Source organism: Neopsephotus bourkii, unplaced genomic scaffold (genome assembly GCF_033783945.1).
Source record: "Neopsephotus bourkii isolate Nb327-2 ecotype Australia unplaced genomic scaffold, CSIRO-AGI_Nbou_v1 NB_98, whole genome shotgun sequence".
Classification (NCBI taxonomy): Eukaryota; Metazoa; Chordata; class Aves; order Psittaciformes; family Psittacidae; genus Neopsephotus; species Neopsephotus bourkii.
In genome coordinates, this window is record NW_026900615.1 from 3133 (window position 1) to 17327 (window position 14195).

Genomic DNA, 14195 nt, shown 5'->3' on the forward strand with positions numbered 1-14195 from the left:
ATAGAGTCCTTAAGAGTTGAGTTTATCTATTCCTTTTACTGTGAAGTGATAGCAGGGAGATATCCAGAACATCCTGACTTCATTCTGGAGCCTTCTATAGCCATTTAGGACACATTAACAAGTATTACTCTCAGTTAATCAATACCCAGTTTTCCTTCAAGCACTGCTTCAGTTAAAGTATCTTTCATGGCTTTTCTATGCCAAAACATGGCTTTTGCTTTCTGAAATCCTAGATATACCCATGAGAACTTCTGTACTGGCCTATTTCCTGGGGGGGAAAAAGGGATGAGCTGTACCATTTTACTCAAGCAAATGTAGGAAACAGATGGGAAGTTGTTAGAAATATGCCTTAAAAGAGAAAAAAAGAGTATTTGCAATTGATGCTGTAACAGAAATTAGCTTACAAGACATCACAAAAAGTAATGGCTTAGTAACTAGAAAAGAAAATATGATGGTGTCCGGGTCTCACCTCCATGTCTGCTCCTTTTGTAATACACAGACAATAGGAATTCAAGCCATAAACCCCCCCAAAAGTCACCAACTGGAATTTTCAGTCAAAGTTACTGGATTTCTGACACCTTTACTAAAAGGTTTAAGGTCTCTTTCTCCCTTCAGGCCATGGGCTAAAAGAAAGCAGTTGCAAAGTCATTCTAATGGGCAATTTAACCAGGGAATGAGTAAGTTTCTATCCCTCTGGAAGCACTGTGTAATCCAAACCCAGGCTGCAAGTGGAGCCACTATTGTTACACCGTTGAGTAAGTAAGATACACACAGGAAAGTTACAGTGCACCAAGAGCACCTTGAACACCATAAAGTTACTTCAGGAGCTGAAAAAGGTCATATTGAACAACCTGCCTAAACAAGGAATGCAAAGCACTGGACTCTACCTCCACTTGTTGGGAAATGAAGAGCTGTCATGATACCTACACTCACACACAACAGCTAGGAAGAAACAGGCTTCTTTGTCAGGCTGGAGCAATTGCTTCCTTTAAGTGACTATCTGATTAGAAAGCCTTTTCACACAAAAGCTACTTGGTACCTGAAACGAGTTGAAGACACAATCTAGTGGTTAAGATCTGTCTTAAACCTACGAGGGCAGTTCATTTGCATTGGTGCAGGTTAACCAAGTCTTTTGGTCAAAAGGATAGAGAACTGTAGGAAGAAATTCCATCCTTTTCCTTATCCCAATTTGCTTTTCCAATTTTCTTTTGGGGAAAACCTGACAGAAGAATGCTCCTTTACAGACTAAAACCATAGCTGTTTATCACACACACACATACACACACACATATATATTAAACTGAGTTGTGTTCTTGGTTCCTTTGTGACACAGGGCAGAGGGTCACTGCTCTGAACACCAGGGCCAGCAGATCTAAGCCGAGCGCCAGATCAGTCCATTCTTATCAGGTTCAAGGAAGTTCTCAATCAAAGCTTCAATCAGCTTCTGAAGTTCTTCTTCCAGCACGTTTCTGTCACTAGACAAGAGAACAAGACAGTGTCAGAGGTCTGATACACACCAAGCATCCATTTACAACCTGAAAAGCAGGATCTGATGGTGATGGAGCTGTTGCGTTTCCTACCAGCATCACAACCTTCTCACTTCAACCTTCTCACTTCAACCAGCTACTTTTCCATGAGGACTACTGCAGTATCAATTTAAATTCATTTAATTAAAGAACAAATTAATCTCCACTAGAGGGCTCCAGGCTGACACAACAACTCCAACTCCTACCTGCAAAACCAATGCAAGACTGGTCAGGCACGGAGTGTAAATGGGTTTAAAAGTAAGAATGAGCTACCAAGAGGAGGCAGAAACCCCATATTATCCTCTACATAGCAGCCAGATGCCCATCTTGGGCGACATGGTCCAGGCTGAGGTGTCCCTGCCCATAGCAAGGGGTAATGGAACTGAATGATCTTAAGGTCCATTCCAACCCAAACGGTTCTATGATTCTATGATCTAGGGTTTCTGATTGTATTTTGGCTAAAGAGCCATTTAGGAGGATTGAGTAATCAAGGCAAAGTGTCATGGCTCAGAAGAGGACACTGTATTGCACTGATCCTTTCCCTATTTAAATGCCCAGACATTCATTTGATCCACATGCACTAATGCATTGCAAAACTGCTTTAAAAATGCATAACCCTGTGCCAGAAGGCTCAGTGGAAGGAGAGGAACTCAGCCTGGTTTTAATAGAGAGAAGGCAAAACAGGCTTATTTACATCTGCTTGCTTCATTTGTGGAACTGAGAATCCATCATTGCACTTCAGGTCACCGCTTCCTTCTAAAGAAACCACCCCTAAATGCTGTTGTTAAACTGGCTTTCCTGATGTTCAGCTCTTCAGAATAATCAATAAGCAGCAAGCCAGAGTATTTGCAATGCTGTTACAGGGAGGGATGCCTCTGGAGGTTCCTACAGGCCACTTCATGCCTTGAACCAGGGAAGCTTGAGAGCTTTTCAATTTAGAATCATAGAATCATTTAGGTTGGAAAAGACCTCTAAGGCCATTGAATCCAGCCATTAACACAGCACTGCCAAGGCCACCACTGCCCCATGTCCCTAAGTGCCACATCTATTCATCTGTTAAATACCTGCAGGGCCGGTGCCTGCAGCCCTGCCCTGGGCAGCCTGTTCCAATGCCTTAGCACCCTCTGGGGCAGGAATTGCTCCTCAGCTCCATCTAAACCTGCCCTGGTGCAGCTTGAGGCCGGTTCCTCTTGTCCCATCCCTTGTTCCTTGGGAGCAGAGCCCAGCCCCTCCTGGCTCCATCCTCCTCTCAGGCACTTGGAGGCAGCCATCAGGTCCCCCCTGAGCCTTCTCTTCTCCATCTGAACCCCCCAGGTCTCTCAGCCCTTCCCCATCACACTTGGGCTCCAGGCCCTGCACCAGCTCCATTCCCTTCTCTGGCCCCGCTCCAGCCCCTCAATGTCTCTCTTGCAGTGAGGGGCCCAGAGCTGAGCACAGGATCCGAGGTGCAGCCTCACCAGTGCCCAGTGCAGGGGCACAATCCCTGCCCTGGCCCTGCTGACACAAGCCAGGATGCTGTTGGCCATTTTGTGTTCCTGACAATAATGGACATTAACCACAGGTAGTAACTAAAATTAAATGTCAGTGTGCTTTTCTGACTTACCGGAATGAACAGCAGCAGAAGCTCAAATGATGCAAAGCATCCTCCTGTCTGTTGTTTCTCTGCACTACCCATGTCTGGCCTTCACTTGTATTAAGATTAGGTTAAAGACAGCATTTCTGGCATTTATTTCTTCCTTTTTGGTGTAGCTTTTTACCCTAAATATACCTCACCTTTTCTTTCACCAAGTGGGATGTTGCCCACTCCCAGGTTCATGGAAACATGTTCTAACTGAAGTGAGAACTTCCATACCCACATAAGAAGTGCTTTCACATGCCACATGAGCAGAAAGCTCTCTGACTGAATAAATAACAAGGTTCTAGCAAAAGCTGCCACTCAGAAAACTGGGATATAGAATCACCACTTCCCTGCCCTGCTGTTATCCCATGGTCAATACAGAACAACTAAAAGCATGATGCAGAAGATAGGCCGTACATGTGTTGATGCCCTTCATGTAGTTCCTCCTATGAGGATGCTGAGGCGCTGGCACAGGGTGCCCAGAGAAGCTGTGGCTGCCCCATCCCTGGCAGTGCTCAAGGCCAGGTTGGACACAGGGGCTTGGAGCAAGCTGCTCCAGTGGAAGGGGTCCCTGTCCATGGCAGGGGTTGGAACCGGATGAGCTTTAAGGTCTCTTCAACCCAAACCAGTCTGTGGTTCTATAATTCTATATATAGCAATGAACCATCATTTAAAGAAAACTTCAGCAATCTGGAAAACTGTCTAGGCATGGATTTGTGCATGTCCTCACGTGTACATTTTCCAAGCAAGGGCTATCTACCACTCACAGTCTATCCACGGACTGCCTAAATCTGACCAAGACGTTCAGTGATAAAGCTATGCTCTGTCTGAATTCCTGACAATAAGTGGAAAGAAATAGCAAATCAGAGGTCCCTATATATTATTTCTACTCTCTGCTCCACAGGAATGTCGGAATCAGAGTCTAAAAGGGGGGATATTGCTGCAATTCAGGTTAGGAATCCAGTTCAAGAGCTGCTTCTCTCCATTAACTAGACTGAGAAGCTAGGCTCATACACACACCTGATTTCAGTGGTGCAAACACACCCTGTATTTGCACCCACCTCTTTTAAACTGGGAATAGCTTAACCCAGGTGGCTGTCAAAACGGGACAGACCTTTACTACTATTCCAGTAGCTCAGAGCAACACAGATTCCCAAACGCAATAAGAATTCACCTGGGTTTAAGCTACATGCCATCAGCAGCACTTAATCACTCTTTAATTTGAAGTGAATGAGGAACTGGGTTAATAAATGAGTCTCCTCAAGCAGCAGATGCCAAAAATTCAGTTCTTTGTCTTATCCACTACAGAGGGGGTCCCTTAGGAGCAGGAATGTGCATCACTGGTGAGTTTAACAGGGTGGAACAGTCCGTGAGGCTCAGGTCTCCAAGGAGGTAGCAGAGGAATCGATCACAGGCAAGGAACTGGTTCCTTTCTACTGACTTTCATCCCAAAGGCATGTTGCAGTGTGCATGCAGCCCTCTGCTTACCTCTGCTCAGGCAGTGCACACATCTCTGCATAGTACTTGATCTTTGGTTCTGTCCCACTTGTCCGAAGGGTGGCAACGCAACCATTTTGGAAGGTAAAAGTGATCATCTGGCTGCTTTTACTCACTGGCAGCACCTACAAAACCAACATCAATTTATTACACAATGCCCCAACTTCCACAAAAGTGGGTGAATTTATGTTTGGCTGGTGTTAACTACAACATTCAGTAGGTACAAAGCTAAATAGACATGTTGGAATCCCCTCCTGTATACATCCACCAGCCAATGCAAGGCAAGAACAAGGCATTTCAGTCTGATGAGACTCAGTATTTAAGGATAATAGAACAGCCTCTTGCTCCAGTTGGAATTCCAACATCTGGAAGCCTGCTAGACAGCTTCAGAGTTGCAGAACACCGAGCTCACTTCAACCAATAATATCAATTCATTGTTATATGAAAATAAGTGAATACTTGTTTTCTTATATTACTTATTAATACTTTTAAGTCTATTCTGCTCTTGCAACACCCCACTTGCAACACTCTGTGCTGTAATGGTGTCCCCAACATAAGGAGGGGATGGAGCTGTTGGAGCAAGTCCAGAGGAGGCCACGGGGATGCTCAGGGGCTGGAGCAGCTCCTGTATGGAGCCAGGCTGAGAACATTGGGGCTGTTAAGCCTGGAGAAGAGAAGCTGCGTGGAGACCTCAGAGCAGCTTCCAGTGTGTGAAGGGGGCTACAAGGATGCTGGGGAGGGACTCTTCATTAGGGACTGTAGTGATAGGACAAGGGGTGATGGGTTCAAGCTGAAACAGGGGAAGTTCAGGCTGGAGATAAGGCAGAAGCTCTTCCCTGTGAGGGTGCTGAGGCGCTGGCACAGGGTGCCCAGAGAAGCTGTGGCTGCCCCATCCCTGGCAGTGCTCAAGGCCAGGCTGGACACAGGGGCTTGGAGCAAGCTGCTCCAGTGGAAGGGGTCCCTACCCATGGCAGGGGGTTGGAACTGGATGATCTTAAGGTCCTTCCCAACCCAAACCATTCCATGATTGTCCTGCAAAAGTCCTTCATAACTCACCGATATCTTATTTGGCTGGCTGCTGTCATAGCCAGTGGTGACATCTCGTACATGTAAGATATTGTAAACGCCACAAAGTTTGGGATAAGACTGAGGAGCATCAAAGTTCCGAAGTCTCTCAAATATCCTTTTGATAGTAGGAGGATCATAGCACAAGAAATAGGAAGTCTTTGATATGTGGTATCCGTACCTACAAGCAGATTAACATTTTCAGTTACCAGACTCAGTTTGCTTTACATTTACTAACTAAAGAAAGCTCCTGTGTGGAAAAGCAATACAAGAATGCAGTTGTCACAGCTGTGGGAACAGGTATTTATAGGCAAATGGCAGATTTTGCTGCATTACTCAGATCATCTTCAGCTATTTTATAAACTCAAGCATAGTTTTGAGCTCCAAAGAACTAAAATCCAGGCATTTGGCTTGGAAGCCTTCAGGAAATTAATACCCAGTATCATTCCCTCACCATCAAAACTTGTCTGCCACAGCCATAACAACAGATTATTTCAACAGCCTGTGAGGAAGGCGACTGATGAGTCCATCCAAGTTGAAACTACTACCCCAAATCAGACATCATGTAAGGGCTCACCAGGTGCGGGGCTGGCAGGATATTAGGCAGAAGCTCTTCCCTGTGAGGGTGCTGAGGCGCTGGCACAGGGTGCCCAGAGAAGCTGTGGCTGCCCCATCCCTGGCAGTGCTCAAGGCCAGGTTGGACACAGGGGCTTGGAGCAAGCTGCTCCAGTGGAAGGGGTCCCTGCCTGTGGCAGGGGTTGGAGCTGGAGGAGCTTTAAGGTCCCTTGAACCCAAACCAGTGTGGGATTCTATGATTTGCTATAGCTGTGCTGCCAGTTCCATTAGAGCACAGGAACTTCTACTGATGAACAGGGTTTATCACAGCAAATAACTTAATTCTGACACAAACATGTTCCTCATTTTGCTGCAGTGAATTGCCTGTAGCTACTGAACACAGGCCATTCCTTTAACCCCTGTTCTAATACGAACCTCTGCAAGAGCAGCACGTAACAATCCCCAGACTGTGTTGAAGTCTAAATGGTGTTTCAAGAGAGGCACACAGAGCACAACTAAGCTACAGCCACACAGCAGAAGATAACAAGTGACATAGTGTGAATCTAATGAGTTTGATCTGGTGGATCTATAGTGCAAAATTCTTTCACAGTAAGAAAGGCCTCTTTAGTCCTTTGGGAGACAGAGCATTTAAGGAGTATCTGTAATACTGGAGACTGTAGTTCATCATAGCATCAGGAAAAAAACAGTTTGCAATGAGAAAACAGCTGAGGGATGCATTAAAAAGCTTCATTATTCCCAGCTCCTATAGAGTGAAGTGGAACATACTAATGGGAAATCCAACTTACGTTTCATATATCTCAATGAGTTTCTGTGCTAGCGAGAGGTTCTTGCCCTCCAGGTACGTTGCCATCTCAGCTATGACCACAGCTGCACTTACACCATCTTTATCCAACACTGATGTGCCACACATGAAACCTAGAAATCAAGTTGATCATGAGAAAAGTAACCTTCAGATACTACTGCACTGATTTACTTTATTGGCTTTTTAACCTTCTTCCTGTAAAAGAATATTGGCCAATGTACATAAACTGGTTTTATCACTGCATATGCATTCCCATTGTCTAAGAAAGCTAAATTAACTTAGGATTGTAGGGTTGGAAAGATAGGTGCGCTAATCAATTCATTCCAGATCAATAAGAGGTCTCTGACAGTACAGTGCTAACCATAAAAATAAGCTTGTTTTGTGCAAGCACATCAATACTGCAAAGAGTCTTGTCAGTAATTAGAATCAATCAAGAGATACTGCCTTGGTAACCGCCAAATCAGTGCTCCTCACAAACGCCAGGATGCTTTCTTTGTGAAGGGATGCATGAACAAGATCTTAACTCCTGGTTTAAAAGCTGCTCTAACTTTATCAAAGACACTGGCATGGACACAAACCCTCTTCAGTCTCTGCTTCAGCCTCCCAGTGCCTAAAGGGGCTGCAGGAAAGCTGGAGAGGGGCTTGGGACAAGGGCCTGTAGGGCCAGGCCAAGGGGAATGGCTTGAACCTGCCCAAGGGGAGACTGAGCTGAGCTCTTAGGCAGAAGCTCTTCCCTGTGAGGGTGCTGAGGCGCTGGCACAGGGTGCCCAGAGAAGCTGTGGCTGCCCCATCCCTGGCAGTGCTCAAGGCCAGGTTGGACACAGGGGCTTGGAGCAAGCTGCTCCAGTGGAAGGGGTCCCTGCCTGGGGCAGGGGTTGGAATGGGATGAGCTTTAACATCCCTTTCAACCCACACCATGCTGTGATTCTACGCTTCATTTTCAAATACCATATTATACATGAATATGATGTCCCAAAAGCTGCCATTTATCCTAAGTGGAGAATTCCCATAGCTGAAACATTCGCTACAGAGTTCTCCACAGGTAAGTGGTGTCAGCAAGATTACCAAGATAGAGTGCTCCAGTCAAGGTCAGCAGGAAGAGTCACACACTTCCATAAGGTATGTAATGCTATTCCTGCACATGTCTGGATTCCTCTCACATTGTATGAGGGGACAGTGCACAGCTCCTGAAGGGGCTGCAGTACCAGTGTGATGGGGAGTGTGACCAAAGCAAACCTCCTCCCAGTTCCACAGAGCCATTAGTAGTGAGTCCTCACTGACAGGACCTGGGAGATATTAATCTGATAAAGAACAGCTCCTGTGCTTCACCTCAGCTAAATGACCACACAACAACAGTAGCTTGGCTCTGGCATCTCAGGACTTTCAAGCTGTACCAGACGAGGCTTGTATCAGGAAACTGCACAAGTACAATACCAGAATCAGAGATTCGTGTATCATTTATCATCATAGTTGGCAAACTGATTTGATGAGAGCAAAACATCAATACCAGTAACTACATGATCAGAAATAAAGTGCTTTTGATTTGTTTCATAGCTAAGACCACTTTTAGTCCCATTTACCCACACTTCTCAACGTTTTAAAACAATATGAACATATTTACCAATAGACTCTTCAAATGCAAAGAGAACTTCTTTCCCATTATCTAGGAGATTTTTTACTCTACTTCCAATCCACTTAAATCCAGGGAGTGTTTCCTGAAACAGAAAAGATAAAGAGTGCATTAAATATATATTTTCAATTTAGTTTCAAGTTAAAGAAAAAGTGTAGCCACTATTCCCATCACTTGTGGGCTGCTTCAGATGAGGGGGTAAGACATAAAGGAGAAAGGGGGAGAGACATAAAGGAGAAAGGGGGAGAGACATAAAGGAGAAAGGGGGAGAGACATAAAGGAGAAAGGGGGAACAAAGGTGAAAGGGGGAAAAACAAAGGTGAAAGGGGGGAAAACAAAGGTGAAAGGGGGGGAAAACAAAGGTGAAAGGGGGAAACAAAGGTGAAAGGGGGAAAACAAAGGTGAAAGAAAAAACAAAGGTGAAGGGAAAAAAAAGGTGAACGGGGAAAAAACAAAGGTGAAAGGGGGAAAAAACAAAGGTAAAGGGGGAAAAAACAAAGGTGAAAGGGGGAAAAAACAAAGGTGAAAGGGGGGGAAAACAAACGTGAAAGGGGGGAAAAACAAAGGTGAAAGGGGGAAAAACAAAGGTGAAAGGGAAAAAACAAAGGTGAAAGGGGGGAAAAACAAAGGTGAAAGGGGGGAAAAACAAAGGTGAAAGGGGGGAAAAACAAAGGTGAAAGGGGGGAAAAACAAAGGTGAAAGGGGGGAAAAACAAACGTGAAAGGGGGGAAAAACAAACGTGAAAGGGGGGAAAAACAAACGTGAAAGGGGGGAAAAACAAACGTGAAAGGGGGGAAAAACAAACGTGAAAGGGGGGAAAAACAAACGTGAAAGGGGGGAAAAACAAACGTGAAAGGGGGGAAAAACAAAGGTAAAGGGGGGAAAAACAAAGGTGAAAGGGGGGAAAAACAAAGGTGAAAGGGGGGAAAAACAAAGGTGAAAGGGGGGAAAAACAAAGGTGAAAGGGGGGAAAAACAAAGGTGAAAGGGGGGAAAAACAAAGGTGAAAGGGGGGAAAAACAAAGGTGAAAGGGGGGAAAAACAAAGGTAAAGGGGGGAAAAACAAAGGTGAAAGGGGGGGAAAAACAAAGGTGAAAGGGGGGGAAAAACAAAGGTGAAAGGGGGGGAAAAACAAAGGTGAAAGGGGGGGAAAAACAAAGGTGAAAGGGGGGAAAAACAAAGGTGAAAGGGGGAAAAAACAAAGGTGAAAGGGGGGGAAAAACAAAGGTGAAAGGGGGGAAAAACAAAGGTGAAAGGGGGGAAAAACATGTCCTCAGTTTAGATGATAAATCTAAGGCACAGAGTCACTGGGTAACATTTTACTAGGGAATACTCAACTAGGACATGAGTATCAAATCAAGGAGTAAGTGTGCTTGAGAGACCATGGTTCAGTCTGAGATCAGAAATGATCTTCCACGGTGGTTTATCAGGTGAGACAGCAGCACAGAGTTACTCAAAAGGAAAAGTTCTACAAATACAAACAGCAATTTGGGGTGATGGAGGGAACAGCACTGCTGGTGCTCTTCAAATCGTGCAAAAGCAGGCACAATCTTAAGTCCTTTGTGGAGAGAAGGAAGGGGCAAGAAGAGAAGGCTACCTGGAAACCCCATAGCAGCCTTCCAGTATCTCAAGGGGGCCTGTAGGGATGCTGGGGAGGGACTCTTCATTAGGGACTGTAGTGATAGGACAAGGGGTGATGGGTTAAAACTGAAACAGGGGAAGTTTAGATTGGATATAAGGAGGAAATTCTTTCCTGTGAGGGTGCTGAGGCACTGGAATGGGTTGTCCAGGGAAGCTGTGAATGCTCCATCCCTGGCAGTGCTCAAGACCAGGTTGGACGAGGCCTTGTTTGATATGGTTTAGTGTGAGGTGTCCCTGCCCATGGCAGGGGGTTGGAACTGGATGAGCCTAAGGTCCTTTCAAACCCAAACCATTCCATGATTCTTTGATTCTATGATTTAGAGGAGACCAAGGGGTTCTGTAAATTCCTCATCCTTTTTTCAGTGAAATGTGTTCCTTTCCACAAAAGGAAAGGGATTTCGAGAGATACAGCAATTCAGTACAAGGCAGCAACATCCAACCTGCCTGAATACTGAATGTCCTCCCATGAGGGTGCTGAGGCGCTGGCACAGGGTGCCCAGAGAAGCTGTGGCTGCCCCATCCCTGGCAGTGCTCAAGGCCAGGTTGGACACAGGGGCTTGGAGCAAGCTGCTCCAGTGGAAGGGGTCCCTGCCTTTAAGCTCCTCCAGTTCCAACACAAACTAGTCTGGGATTCTATGATGAAGCTTATTTGGCCAGTCACTCAAAATGCATCTCACAGTTACTTTCCATCTTTGTTTTTCATTCCTCATTGTTTGGCAAAATGTTTTTTCCTACTACACATGGCTTTAATTTAGGTAAGTATTAAAACCAAGCCCTGGATCTTTGCATGTTTGTGTAAAGCTCTAGAGCACTTAAGTCTCCTATGACAGTCTCAGACATCAGAGCAAGTACATAATTTGAATGCAGGAAGTAAAATACAGTCACTGGGGACAGCCCCAATACCTATTTTACCAAGTCCTTCATGAAACTACATTAAAAGGTCTGAACAAAGGAGCTCCTTTGTCTGTCACAGTCTGAAGGAAAACCTACTTGTAACCTGGGCACCTGAAGGAACATGGAGTAACCTCTAAGTGCTTGTTACAAAGCCATCAGAAAGCATTCCATTTGTGTAGGAAACACTCAGTTGCACAACTTTCATTCTCTCGCACAGAGGAATTTACCTCTAGGGAAATAACCATGACAAAAGTATTCCTATTTTATGTACGTTAGGGTTTAACTTGTGTCACCTCTTACAGCCTCCTTGCAGGTGAGTTGAGAAGCTAATTTGATTTAAATGCAGGGACATTCTGTCAAGAGAACCAGGAAAATGTCCTTAAATCTCATAGTCTGCAATCACTGTAACGTGCATTGAGATGTGCTGCAGATGTGGTAAATGCTCCATCCCTGGCAGTGTTCAAGGCCAGGCTGGACAGAGCTTTAGGTGACGTGGTTTAGTGCGAGGGATCCCCACCCATGGCAGGGGGTTTGGAACTGGATTATTTTAAGGTCTTTTCCAACCCAAACCATTCTATGATTCTCCATGGAAATCAGACCTGTTCAGGTAAAACAAGCATTCTTTACACACTTGAATGTATATATAACTCCAAGCCAAAAGACTGGAAGTCATCTATTTCTCCATTTCATAAAGTGAGAAGAGAAGGGAGCTAAATGGAGAACGAGGCAATGAGATTTTACTCATAAACCCCACACTTACTTCAAAGTGAAATCCTTCTTTAAGTGCAATTGCCCTCAGAATCTTTGAGGACACTGTGGTCGCCAACATGTAAATGTTCTTCACATCAGCATCTTCAGAGCAGTTTTCCTTCCAGCATGAGAACATCCACCACCCAAACAAAGCTGCTAGCTCATTGCCAGTGAACACCTTCCAGCACCCACTGCAGACAGGATACAAATGTCAGTGCTCATTCAAGGTTTCCCAGGAGCATCCACGCAGGGGGAGATGCTTCTGCAGGCACTGGAACAGGAATCTGAGTGCACTACTGATAAGCTGCTCTACACAAAGCCACCATATTAACAGGACTTCACGTCTCATGTCTCAATGACTGACAAGCCCAGTGCATTCTGTTAGCAAGTAAAGATACCATAATGAGTATCCTTACTGTCAGCTTTAGAATAGCTTAGACCTTTTTAGCTTATCAAACAGGAGTATAGCAATCTATACAGCCAATACTTGAGAGGCCAAGGGGAATGGCTTTAAACTGAAGGAGGGGAGGTAGGTTTAGGTTGGACACAAGCATGTTGTTCCCTGTGAGGGTGCTGAGGCGCTGGCACAGGGTGCCCAGAGAAGCTGTGGCTGCCCCATCCCTGGCAGTGCTCAAGGCCAGGTTGGACACAGGGGCTTGGAGCAAGCTGCTCCAGTGGAAGGGGTCCCTGCCCATGGCAGGGGGTTGGAACTGGAGAAGCTTTAAGCTCCCTTCCAACCCATTCCATGATTCTATACACTGCAGTCAGGTGTATTGCAGACAGCTACTTACACAGTGATCAGAATTTGGGCCTGCCAGTGGAAGAAAAATAGTTTCCATTCAATATGAAGCAGCCAGGGAAAAACAAAGAAACATAAAACCCCCAAGAGCTACAGTCCCAAGGCAGAAGGTTTGCCTAACAGAAGTGAAAATACAGCAACAACAAGATTTTGCTGTCTTCAGTAACCACTGAACAGTTTAATTTGGCCTTTTACTGTAACATGAATAGATCTGGTGAATGCTCCATCCCTGGCACTGTTCACAGCCAGGTTTGATAGGCCTCAATCAACCTGGTCTAGTAAGCACCCCTACCCATGGCAGGGGGTTGGAACTGGATGAGGTCCCTCCCAACCCAAACCAGTCTGGGATTTATGACATTCTGTGCCTTTTCACTACTACTTCTGCAGAAAGAGAGAAAAGAAATGATCCCATCACTTACTTCTCCTGCTGTTCCGCCACTGCTAGTCGATCTGCATCTGGATCAGTGGCCACTACTACCTTAGCACTTTCCTTCTCTGCAAGCCTCAGCGACAACTCCTGGTGGGAGAAGAGGGATGGGAAGAACAAAATCACAAGAGCAAATAAACCCAGTCTTCCTACTTCAATATTACATGCATATATAATCTCATACAGCTTGCCCACTGTATTAACTGAAAGCCAGGTACTCCCTGTTCTCTTCCTTGATTTTTCAACACTATGATACCCAAACAGAGGAAAGCTCATAGAAATCTGATGAAATAGAAACAAAAGTACCAGCACACATTCCCCTTCTTCAGGATTTGGGCATTTGACAGTGGAGAAGTCTGGATCTGGATCTTTTTGTTCAGGTACTGGAATGGGAGGCTGGAAGCCAAACGCTTTGAAAGCCAACTGCACGTAGTCATGTCCAACTCCATGAAAAGAGGTATGAACAAACTTCAGAGCTGTTTGCACATTCAGCTCCCTGAGGAGGAAAGAAGAGTTTCAGGAAGATTTTAGTTATTCAACAAGATTCCTTTCATGTGGGAAAGCAAAAGCAAAAGGAAATGCAGTTAACACTTTGCACTGTTCTGCTGATTCCTGCATTAATTTCAAAGGAGGAGCAAAGGGAAAGTGCTCATTTGGAGTTTCACTGGAAATTGCTGGTTGAAAGCTTCTTCCTCCAGAAAATGAGATATTCACCTTCTGCTGAATCAGTTGAAAGTCTCCCAAGAATGAACTGCTGGTTTCTGCATCAACCTCCAGCTCTTCCACCACCCTGAGGATCTTACTCTGGCTCTGCTCTACCTACATTCACCCTTTTATGCTCCTCTTCTGCCCCAGCCAACCTTTACACTTCATCTTCTTACCTCTATTCCACACACGTACACCTTGTTGTGAACTGCACTGAGTTAGCCAGGTTCCTTTAACTGAGGTCTTTTGACTGAGTGGTCCTCCTT

At 45.3% G+C, this 14195-nt stretch overlaps 1 protein-coding gene across 1 annotated transcript; it reads right to left on the reverse strand.

The window, feature by feature from the left end:
- Positions 1-272: 272 nt before the first annotated feature.
- On the reverse strand, positions 273-13731 carry LOC133213811 (glucose 1,6-bisphosphate synthase-like; the record flags this gene model as incomplete). The annotated part of the gene is made up of 8 exons (XM_061356334.1): positions 273-1475; positions 4633-4766; positions 5698-5887; positions 7068-7197; positions 8706-8799; positions 12009-12189; positions 13217-13314; positions 13531-13731. Coding segments are annotated over 8 exons (1131 nt in total), but the record flags the coding sequence as incomplete, so codon positions are not given.
- Positions 13732-14195: the final 464 nt, after the last annotated feature.